Source organism: Polyodon spathula, unplaced genomic scaffold (genome assembly GCF_017654505.1).
Source record: "Polyodon spathula isolate WHYD16114869_AA unplaced genomic scaffold, ASM1765450v1 scaffolds_2537, whole genome shotgun sequence".
NCBI classification, from domain to species: Eukaryota; Metazoa; Chordata; class Actinopteri; order Acipenseriformes; family Polyodontidae; genus Polyodon; species Polyodon spathula.
Window position 1 is genome coordinate 5,452 of NW_024474007.1, and position 11,944 is coordinate 17,395.

The window sequence follows — 11,944 nt, forward strand, 5'->3', positions numbered from 1 at the left end:
GACCACCATTGGGGAGCCCACCAAGACCAGGAGGACGACTACCAGAACCACCAGCAGGACTACCAGAACCACCAGCAGGACTACCAGAACCACCAGCAGGAGGACGACCAGTACTCCCATTGGGGAGCCGACCAAGACTATCGGAACCACCACCACCAGGACCACCAGCAGGACTACCAGAACCACCAGCAGGACTACCAGAACCACCAGCAGGAGGACCAGACCAGGGGAGCCGACCAAGACTACTCCACCAGCAGGGAGCCCAGACCAAGACAGGGAACCACCACCAGGAGGACTACCAGAACCACCAGCAGGACCAGAACCACCAGGGTGAGGACGACCAGGACTCCCATTGGGGAGCCGACCAAGACTACCAGCAGGACGACTACCAGCAGGACTACCAGAACCACCAGCAGGAGGACAAGACTATCCAACCACCAGGAGGACGACCCAGAACCACCAGCAGGAGGAGCCCAGACCACCAGAGGAGGACGACCAGTACTCCCATTGGGGAGCCGACCAAGACTATCGGAACCACCAGAACCACCCCACCAGCAGGACTACCAGAACCACCAGCAGGAGGACGACCAGTACTCCCATTGGGGAGCCGACCAAGACTATCGGAACCACCAGGAGGACGACTACCAGAACCACCAGCAGGACTACCAGAACCACCAGCAGGAGGACGACCAGGAGGAGGACGACCAGTACCACCATTGGGGACCACCAGCCACCAGAACCACCAGACTACCAGAACCACCAGGAGGACCTACCACCAGGACGACTACCAGAACCACCAGCAGGACTACCAGAACCACCAGCAGGAGGACTCCCATTGGGGAGCCGACCAAGACTATCGGAACCACCAGCAGGACGACTACCAGAACCACCACCAGCAGGACGACTACCAGAACCACCAGCAGGAGGACGACCAGTACTCCCATTGGGGAGCCGACCAAGACTATCGGAACCACCAGGAGGACGACTACCAGAACCACCAGCAGGACTACCAACCACCAGAACCACCAGCAGGAGGACGACCAGTACTCCCATTGGGGAGCCGACCAAGACTACCAGAACCACCAGGGAGACCAAGACTACCACCAGAGGACGACCAGCACTCCCATTGGGGAGCCGACCAAGACTACTACCAGAACCACCAGGAGGACGACTACTACCAGAACCTCCACCAGCAGGAGGACGACCAAGGCCCCTACAACTGTGGTCTGCACAGCTTCCAGTGTGGTGGTGGAGCTGCCAAAGGAACCTCTAAGACTTGTGAAGGTTCTAGGTGAGTTAGGCTTTTGAGTATTTGGAGGAGCATCATATCTGCCACTGTAGAGGGAGTCTTCTATAGTAACTTTCCCTCTTTCTTTGTAGATAAATCCAACCAGTGGGTAACTGTCATTGATGCTCCCAAGCATTGCAACTACACCTTGTTGCAGGGAAGTGGAAGGAACTTCTTCATAGCCCCTTACGCTGCCTGTGATGTCAGGATACTGGTAATTGTTTGGACTAATTGGAGATGGTGAACACTTTCCACCTTTATCATTTTGCATGAAATGATGCCTTTTGCATAGTCAATCCATTTCTTTTTTTCCAGACCCTGTCCATTCATCCATGAGATCACCTAGATATTCCACCATACTGTGTGCTTTCTCTTCTCCCCCCAACCAAACTTCTGCGCTTTTAATAAAGCTTCATATACTGAACATCAAAAGTATCACTAGTATCCAAATACTACATGTGATCAAACTGACAGGTGCAATGACTTTTTAACCATTGACAAAGATGCCAAAATGATCTGTCGTTCTTAAGCAGGTGTGACTCTTGGTCTCCCAGTTCGTGGCCCGTCATTTTACGGTGTCTGGTTCTGTAGTCTTCCCAGGTTTTGAAATTGCTGGCTGTGAGCACCCAAAATGGCGAGCCACAATACACTGCCCTAGTCCAGCCTCCAACATGCTGATTTGCATGAAGGTTCTGCTCTCCACAGATGTGGCATTGTTTTTTGTATTTCTTTATTCCTTTTATTCAAGCTTGCAATTCAACACTCCCTATCCATGTCCAATCAAATGTTTCGGTAACTGGGTGATTTTAAGTGCATGTGCTGGAGTCAGTCATGCAAGCATGTCACGGTCAAGGATGAATGATCAAGTATTTCTATAGATATAATCATTTTGTCGGTTTATGCATTTTTTTTTTTAAAATGTGTTGTAATAAGGAAGTTTCTTTTGATGCTCAGTATACTGTTGGGCAATGATGGTATGATTGGCCCATCTTGCTCTGCTTTCCTCTTGGCCGCCTATTAATCACAAGAGTAAATTTGTTTTCCAGCTTGTATGATCATTTTAAAACCATGGCAATCAATTTGGGTATATTACATATGTTCTTTGTTCTAGAATCAAAGCTATGTTTTGGAAATATGGTATCTGACAACTGGTGGCAAAAAAGGGTATATGGTATTGAAATGCCCCACCAGTGCTGGAGAACCCACAAAAACCCCAACTACAACCAGGACCACCGGAAGCACTACAAAGACAACTATGACCACCAGTGGTGGGAAGCCAACTGTGGTCTGCACTGCCTCTAGTATGGTGGTGGAGCTGTCCAAGGAACCTCTGGTACTAGTAGAGCTTCTAGGTGAGTTGGGCTCTTTGCCCCTATGTGGATGAATTTGACAAGGGCACTAGGGAATTGTATGTAAACTTCTCTTGTAGCTGAATCCAGCAAGTGGGTAGCTGTCATTGATGCTCCTGAGAATTGCAACTACACCTTGATTCAGAGCAGAGAAAGGAACCTCTTCAAAACCCCCTACACGGCGTGTGATGTCAAGATTCTGGTAATCCATTTCTGCCAATGGGCTGCTCTTGTACTTCTATTCAAACTTGGTCTGTAAATGCACAACTGTAAAGGGGTTTCTGCAACCTAACGGTCTAATACCATAAGGGGGAAGGGGAGGATAGGGAATGCACCCAAGTAGTGATCGTATGATGGGGCTGGTTTCACATGCCCTGACTTGAACTGCTCTTGGATTTCCTAATGTTGTATTTAAGGTTAGTGTTGCCCCAAAATCCCTCATTGGGGATTAGCTAGTTCCAGAGTCTGCTTCAGATTTACTTTCCTCTTACCCTAAACCTTTTTTTATGCAAATTCTAGAATGAGAACTACTACTTGGCCTTGCGCTATACAACAGTTGATGGAGAAGTAGGGTATGTGCAGATGAAATGTCCAACTAGTGCAGGAGAACCAACAAAAGCACCTGCAACTACAACCACAAAATCAACAAGGACCCCTCCCACACCAGATGTGGTGTGCAACTCCTCTGGCATGATGGTGGTGCTGCCCATGGAACCTTCGGACCTAGTGGAGCTTCTAGGTGAGTTGGGTTTTTGCTAGACACCTGTAAGCTTTTGTCTATGGCACAGTAGGGGGATTTTATGGCAACTCTTTTCTTTTGTAGATTATTCCAACAAATGGATAGTTGTCGTCAAGGCTCCAGTGTACTGCAACTACACCTTGCTGCAGGGAAGTGGAAGGACCCTTTTCATAACCCCCTACGAAGCCTGTGATGTCCGGATAGTGGTAATCATGGGGAGGGGTGAGGGTATATATAAAAACCAGAACACTGGTACAGAAGGTTTTTAAAATGGTGCGTACATGCCACTTTGTATATTGGTTAGTTGCATAGCATATGGCAGGTCCCTTTTTTACGTGCATCATTGTGATTGCATGATATGGTTAGACGCATAACTCTCTCTAATTGCATAAAGCTGCGCGGTTCATTGTACGTTGCATTTAATTTGGGTAACTGCATCCCAATGTTGAGTCTTTCCACAATAGCAGTGCCAGAGTGCATTTTTCTACATTGTAGTTGCAAGATCTGTAGTACTGTACACACCTGCTAACCAGTTTTACTGGATTACAATAACTTGGTTTATGCAGGCGGTTATCTACTGCAACACTTCATATGCATTGCCATTGAAGAAAGTTATGTTCTCGATACACCATTTTGAAGTTGGTTTAGTCTGAACCTGTACACTTGTGGGTTATTTGTAATATATAAAAATACCTGGCAATGGCTGTTTCATACAGAAATCAAAGCTAAATTCATCAAATACAATGCATACCCCCTTGGCAGTGGTAGACTCTTCCAGGCAGGGGTAATTGAATGCTCTGCACCTAACCATTCATGCCATTTTGTATTGGAGGAACTGCCTTAACATTCTTGAATTTTTCCTGCACGCAATCCATAGTTATTTTCTTCTCAATCTGTCGGCGCTGTCAATTCTGTTCGCAAACTACAGTAGCCTGCTTGGAGTATCACTGGGCTGACCTGCTGTTCCAACACTGGGGGCTCTGACTCGTGTCCCTGTGAAATACCTTTGAACACTGAACAGCCCAATAAACCTTGGGAACAACAATTGGATCGGCCAACGCCTGCTCTTCAGCCTATCGGCTTGTAGAAACGTTATAGCTTCTCTTGCACAAAATGAAAACTAGCTGTTCTCTTCCCTAACTCTGCCCCTGTTTCACTATATAAAGTGCCAGTTAAGATCCTGCACTATAGGAAGAGATTGGGAAGGGGGTGAAGAGAAGTGACTTAACAACTCTGGTTTTGGCTTTTAAGGAACTTCCTTTTTTTTTTTTTTAGTTGATCGTGTGCTTTAAGCCCCAGTATATTGGTATTCCTCATCACCTGCTGAGTGGAGCTTGCAAATAGGAAGTGTTTACAGCTGAGAAATCCCCACTGACTGAACAGAGAGCGTGGCATGTACTGTGTTTGCAGAGCACAAAGATCATGCCAGAAGCACTCCCAACAGATGGCACCAGCAGAGGAATAGGTGGATCAGTGATACTGAATGATCAGTTGGAGTACTTGTGTTTTCACTACCATAAATATTGCCCCCACGGGGGCAAGTGGTTTTATGTAGGGACATCCAAGGCAAATTTTAAAATTCTATGTTCTTGGCAGACTTCCTTACCCAGGGAGACTTGCAGTTGTAAACAAAATACACATCAAGAATAACGGGACAATAGAGCAAGATGCAATGACTTCAGTCCTAATAAGAGCAAATAAAAAACCCAGTTAGGATTTGATATCGGGGCAGTTCGTGAGCAGATGTGTTTAGTTACATCTGGGGTTAGATGAGAGTCCAAGTGAAATACAAGATGCTACCACAAATGATTCTGTGTTCTGTTTTATACTACAAGTATATGTAAATGGAAATAACGTGTACGTCTCAATCAATTTGGGGATTATTTGACAGCGTACAGATGGCAGGTAAGACTAAGCTTTGACATGCAATTATTCCAAACCCTGCTTTTATGGCCTCTTGGCCCAAGGTTTAATCTCTTTTTAAAAACAAAAAGGATGTGTTTTGGAGAATGGAGCACAGGCAGATTGGTAGCTTGCCATTTCTTGACAACTCCTTTTCCGGGAAATGGGAGTAAATGAAATCCATAGAAATTTCAAGTAATTGGATGTGGTAGTAATATTAAAATGCAGCTCTGTGGCAGTATTGTTTTGAACTAGCAAGGCGCTGCTCCATCCTGAAACTTCATCAGAACACTGCAGGCTTGGAATGTAAACAGACTAGTTTTGAAACTAGTCCAGGTAAGTTCTCCCACTGAAGTGGGGACAACGGTGGAAGGCATTGTTACAAAAACACTGGGCTTCATAGTTCTGAAGTGTGCCTAGTAGATTTTCTAGTTGTTTCAAAGCATGCCATTTGACACCTGCTGACATGATCACTGTGTGAGTGAACTACCTGCAATTTGCTTGTTTCCTGGTTATACTTTTTGATCAAGCCAACTTCCTCCTTGTTCTAGAATGAGCACTACATCCTGACCCTCCGCTACACAACTTCTGGACAACAAGCTTATGTTCAGATGCAATGCCCAACCGGTGCTGTAGTGCCCACAAAACCCCCTCCCTCTACAACCACTCCTAGAAAACCAACAATACCCACTGCCTGCAGAGCCTCAGTCATGACAATAGAGCTGCCTGAAGGACCAATTGAACAAGTAGCTGTGATGGGTAAGGTTGTGCCTTGTCCCAGATAACTTCCCACCCAAATTGCTTGGCAATGAGGATAACCTAATCTCGTGGCAACGTTGCCTCTTGCAGATAAATCCAACACTCTGGTAACTGTCCAAGATGATAGCAGAAAGTGTGGCTACAGCTTGGTGCATGGGAGAGGAAAGAACATCTTCACAGCCCCTTACACAGCCTGTGATGTCAAGATGCTGGTAAATATTTTTAGCTTTCTGTACTGTTGCTTTTAAACTTCCTATGCATGTAAATACCCTCACTTGTGCTCTCTGTCCTCCCTTGATTCTCTTCCAGAATGGGAATTATGTCCTGACCCTAGTATATGTAACCCTTAGTGGGAAAAGGGTACAGGTGCAGATGAAATGTCCAACCAGTGTAGCTTTACCAACAGGCTCCCCCCTCCCTCCCTTTGGGGTTTCTGTCCTCTGCAGTGATACTTGCATGACAGTGGAGCTTCCTGGGGGACTGCTACAAGATATCCATTTAATGGGTGAGTTGGCTTGGTACACAGTAATGTGGGTGCTGTGAAACAGAAAGCATGCTCTAAATGTGGCATCTGTTGTAGATGAATCCAACAACTTGGTAGCTGTTATCGGTGCTCCCAAGACTTGTGGCTACAGTTTGAAGGGAAATGGCAAAAACATCCTGACTGCTCCTTACAAGGCCTGTCATGTCAAGATCCTGGTAAGCTGAGGGCAATTGCAGCTGTGATTTCCCCATTTGTATTGGTGATCAAAATCCTGTCAAGAATGACCAACTCTCTTTCCACTTCTAGAACAACTTCTATATCCTGAGAGTCCTCTACACAACTTTTACTGGGGAGCGAGGAGATATACAGGCCAAATGTCCTGTTCCTGGTCTAGTACCACATGTGGGTGAGTGTTTGTTCACTGGACACAAAATACCAGAGTGCTCAAGTCTGGTGTTGCTTGTCTGCCAATGCTGTTGCTGCATCATGTTGCTTTGTATTGAATACAATGTGCCCCTACACAAGATATTAACACCTAAACTACAGGGTCTTCCCTGTACAACCTATAACATTGAAGTTTACTCTCTTGCAGGGTGCAAGATACCAAGAAGTCAGCAGTTGGCTTGTGGTCCACCTAATGCTGATCCACAATGGTGTGTGGCCAATGGATGTTGTGTGGATGCAAGAACTTCCCAGTGTTACTATCCTTTGGATGGTATGGCTTGGTTTTACACTTGATATAGCACTGCTCATCTAATGAGCTATCCAGAGTAACTTTGAACAGCTTGTATAGGAAAACTTTGAGGGTGGAGGAGATAATTGACCTGATTTCCACCCTTACTGTACAGGGGACTGGTCCTTCAGGTAAATGGCTTCATTATTTTGCATTAATGGTTTCTTTGCTTCCTGCTTTTCAGCGTGCACTGCAGATGGGCATTTTGTATTCTCCGTATACCGCACCTCAACCAAGCCAGAAATTGATCCGAGCAGTTTAGTAATTGCAGGAAACCATTCATGTGTCCCTGTAATCTGCACTCCAGACTTTGCGGTCTTCAAATTTCCTGTGACTGGCTGTGGGACACGTGTCTTTGTAAGTTCACTCCTCCTGGGGTTTGGGTTAGTACTAGGACTTCTAGGCTGCAATGCTTTTTACAGCCATATGTCTAAGGGGGGTGTTGGGGTGCTAATCTACTGGAATGCCACTGGTTTTGGGCTGGCCAGGTTGATTACAGTCCTCAACTGCTTCAGTGTTCTCACTTTGTAATCATTTTTTATTCTGTAGACTGTGGCGGAGACTACAATCTATCTTGCTGAAGTTCGTGGTTTGGTTCGGGGGATCCAGCAGATGTATGGACAAATTACCAGAGATGGCCCTTATCGGTAATTTCTTCTACATGCGCTTGGAACAGGCAGCTGCTTAACCCTCTTTCAGCATACTTTGCTGGTTGTAGTGGGTGGGGACCCCATGATCGGAGTTAAAGCCTTTATGGTTTTGTCATTGACTGGAATATCTGTGCCAACTGGTAACTAAATGGATTCTTTGTCTTCACTGTCTCCTCTCTGCACTACAGTTTCCATGTGGAATGTCGCTATTCTAAAGGAAACTTGGCCAGCACTGGTTACTTGGTGGTGAACCCACCGCCTCCATCAGCAGCCTTGGCTTTTGGCTGGCTTGGGGTTAGGTTAAGGATTGCCACAGGTAATTGAACATGATGCGTAACTTCTCCCATTTGGTCTGGTTTGGCATCATGTCTGGTAATGACTGCTAGATTTGACTGGCTCAATTTCCTCTTTCAATGGCTGGTGTGTTACCAATGATGCACCTCTCTTGCAGATGCCAGCTACACCAGCTTCTACCCACAGTCCCATCTGCCCCTGAGCGTCTTGCTTGGAAGCAAGGTGTATCTGGAAGTGCAGCTTGTGAACCCTCCTAACCCCAGTGTAGTTCTGCTGGTCCACTACTGCATCGCCTATCCCCGGTCCTCTCGAGCTGCCTGGGTGATCATCTATGAAGGGTGAGTATCCTGATTTGTCTCCCTTTGTCTGGACAAAAGCAACATGCCAGGGATTTGTCCAGCAGCAACTGCCAGATGTGACCATTAACCAGTTCAGCAACTGGTTAGGTGACTGGCTGCAAACATCTAAATTAAATCTTTGCAAGCTAGACTGTTGCAGCTGCTAGAAGCATTACAATATGGCTACCATGCACTTCAAGCCTCCTAGTTGGCAGCTGTAGGACTCCCTTCTGAATTTCTCCCCCACAGTTGTCCAAACATCCTGGATTACAGCGGTGCTGCTGGCCTCCATGTCAAATACAATAACATGCCTGTATCCAAGCACACTCGACGCTTTGAAATAGAAATCTTCCAGTTCCTGGACTACAAGACCAAGCAGCGTTTGGATGAGGAAGTGAGTTTAATAGTGGTCCAATTGTATAGACTCAAGCTTGCTTCCAAATGCCTAGTCATAAATGGTATAGTTAGACCAAAGCAGATCTACAGCTGCTCCTAACTCCATTTACTTTTTTAGATCTATTTCATGTGTTCAACCGAAGTGTGTTCCCCGGAACGTCGTGTTTGCAATGAAGGATGCTTTGATGGAAGAGGTATGGTCCTGAAAAGCACTATTTGGACTTGGTTTCTGAGGAGGAGTCCTTCTGAAGTTTGGCTGTTTAGGTTAAGCCTTACATTTTTACTGTAGCATGAAGTCTTCAATCTTGTGCTTTTTAGACCCCCCCCCCCCCCCCCCCCCCCCCCCCCCCCCCCTGAAGTATTTAAGTCCTGCTCCCTTGGTTAAATTTTGGGCACTTGATATCTTTCTCCTTCCACAGAGATGCCTGTTCCCACATCAAGATCTGCTGGAGGGCGCTGTGCAGGAAAGCCCTGTCCTGGGAAATCAAACGTAGACAAGCGAGCTGCTCCTGGTCATGCTGGCTTCATCGCTGTCAGCGAAGGAACCTTCACTTTGGATGAGATTGTGCCCCATGAACAAACGGGCAAGTGATTTGAGATCTTCTGCATTGAAGCAGTACTAGCCTTTTTCATGTGGTGTTGCTCAGTTCTGGCCCTGGGCCAAAGCCAGAACTGAAGCTTCATTGTATTCCTCCCTTGCTCACAGTTGCTTTGCCACTAACTTTTGCTTCCTCTTGCAGAGAAGCACTGGACGCACTTCCATGGTCTCCTGTGGCTGCTTGGTTTGCTGGTCCTGGTATCTGTTATAATGCTCTTCCTCAAATGGATTGGCTTGCAAATTGTCAGGTCCTAGAGAAGCAGTCTCTAACTTGAATAAACCTTTATCTTGTGTTAATTCTGTAGTGGTTTGTGGGTTTTCTTAATTTCAATTCCTCCACCAAATAGAGGGGGGTCACATATCTAAGTAGGATTAGAGATGCCGATTTATCCAACATGTTGGATTTGCTGGTTGCAGTAAACTGAGGTTTAATACCCTGAAGTGACAGCTGCATTGTTTTTTGAGCACTCGAGACCTCTTCTGCTGGTGCCAGTAAAGGCGCTGGTACATTGCCATTTGCTGTGCAATTCAGTAGTGCCCTAAGGGTTCACTTGTGTTTATCCAAATACTACATTACCTAGGCTGCAATTGATGTGTATTGCATCTAACATGGCGTAGCAGCCGTGACCAAGGGCCAATAAACTGCTGTGCAGTATATGTAGAGATTTTGCTTTAATAGGGCCATTGTGGTGCTGGACAATGGCAACTGTAGCTGCTGCTACTTCTGGGCTGTCCCTGCTGTGGGACAGGGCTTTGGATTGAGGGCAGACAGAAGTCCTCTGACACTCTCTTGCAGGATTCTATTTATACACAAGTATAACACCTTTGCATGCCACTGTTTGTTTGGAAGTGGGTGGGGGGGGGAGGGATTGATATACAATGTGATCTTGCGTGGGCATATTCAGGTGGAATACATGTGGCACTGGTGTTTTGTCATCTGTCTTGGCTGTTTCTGAGATTCATATGAAACAATGACATGACCGTTTCTGGCCACTTCATATACCGGTCTTTTCCACAAGTACTAAAATTACTCCAGTGAGAAGCCTATAAACAAGATGGTAGCATACACTAATGTGGTACACTCCAGTATGTGACGCCAAATGGCTTGGAGAGGGACAAAGCTTACCTTAACAAGGAGTGCAATTTGATTTGTGCTTTTTAAATGGGGTGCTAAATTCTTGAATTGGGTCAAGACAAACCTGTTGGTCAGTACAGGATTGTTTGGTTTCTAAGACCCCCTACCCAAAAGGAACCGACTTGACTGGAATGTCATCTGGTAAAAGCATTAGTGCAAAGTGCAGGGTCAGTTTAATAGTATGTGAGCACAGGGTTGCACGAATTGGTTCATGTGCTGGGATTCGAGTGAATAATTGAATCCCGCACAACCATATGTGTGTATTTGGGTTTGCTGACAAAGGGGTTAAACAGTAGTTTGGAAGGGTCCAAAAAACAGGAGTCCCAGCAAATAAGGGAGAGTTGACAGGTCTGGTATAAACCTATAAATTAAGCCTCTCTGTGACCAGAGACAGAATTATTCTTGGTGATAAATCACTCTCCTGACGTGTGAGGGTGCTGCTTAAAGGGAACAGAGAGCCCTGGACTGGATGACCAGGCAATTGATTCCCGGGGTTAGAAGGAAGTTATCTAGAAAGGGGGTGGGGCTACAATATACTAAATTCTGGACCTGGAAGGGGTAAGATTGGAGAGGTGGGTGCACTAGTTAACCAAGGGGTCATGATTGACAATACAAAAGGGGGCATAGAGAAGTGATTTGTCTTGTTATGGTTAAGCTGAACCGGAAGGAAACGTGTGTGTTGTCTTGTTTGTTTTGTTGTTTAGATATACTGTTTTTTTCAGGAGCTAACACAATCTGGAGCTGTCAGAGGCCAGCACAAACCTGGACTACACTGCACTTTTGTTTTACAAATAACTGTATTCACACAACAAGCACTTTAGCACTCACTGTGGAGACTTGTGTTTTGCATTATGTGTGGGTGTGCAAGATCGGGACTATTTCGGGAACAACCTGTGGATTAAAACGGTGCAATAAACAGCGCTGTATTGCCTGCTTCTCATTCTCTGACTTTGGATTATAAAAATAAATAACATTGCACCTGGATTACCTTTGTCTGTATGTTCATTTATCAATGCTACATTCCTGCACACTGTTAACTACTTAAATAAGGTGGGCACATTTATTTAAAATAAATCTTTAGATATATTTTTGTACTTTTTATTTTTTCAAATGTGCCTCTGCTGCCTCAATGTACTCTACGCCCCTGATATTGACAAGGAAACAGTGCGGTCCAGTGGTTCAAATCCCACATCTGCCAGTGACCGACTCGCTGTGACTCTGAGCAAGTCACTTAACCTTGTAATAAATGTATTGGCATATTCACACTTTCTTTGTCTTC

At 45.7% G+C, this 11,944-nt stretch overlaps 1 protein-coding gene across 1 annotated transcript; it reads left to right on the forward strand.

The window, feature by feature from the left end:
• The first annotated feature begins 3,330 nt into the window (after positions 1 to 3,330).
• Positions 3,331 to 6,745, forward strand: LOC121310794. The gene is made up of 6 exons (XM_041243720.1): positions 3,331 to 3,376; positions 3,461 to 3,582; positions 5,830 to 6,037; positions 6,128 to 6,249; positions 6,347 to 6,386; positions 6,618 to 6,745. The coding sequence occupies exons 1-6, from the start codon at positions 3,331 to 3,333 to the stop codon at positions 6,743 to 6,745; spliced, it is 666 nt and encodes a 221-aa protein (XP_041099654.1).
• The last annotated feature ends 5,199 nt before the right edge of the window (positions 6,746 to 11,944 follow it).

What these genes read in the sequence shown, in the direction of transcription:
- LOC121310794 (XM_041243720.1), top strand. Translation starts at nt 3,331, where the DNA reads ATGGTGGTGCTGCCCATGGAACCTTCGGACCTAGTGGAGCTTCTAG. An exon ending in GGACCTAGTGGAGCTTCTAG is followed by an intron (nt 3,377 to 3,460) that starts GTGAGTTGGGTT and finishes TTTCTTTTGTAG; the next exon opens with ATTATTCCAACAAATGGATA. An exon ending in TGAACAAGTAGCTGTGATGG is followed by an intron (nt 6,038 to 6,127) that starts GTAAGGTTGTGC and finishes TGCCTCTTGCAG; the next exon opens with ATAAATCCAACACTCTGGTA.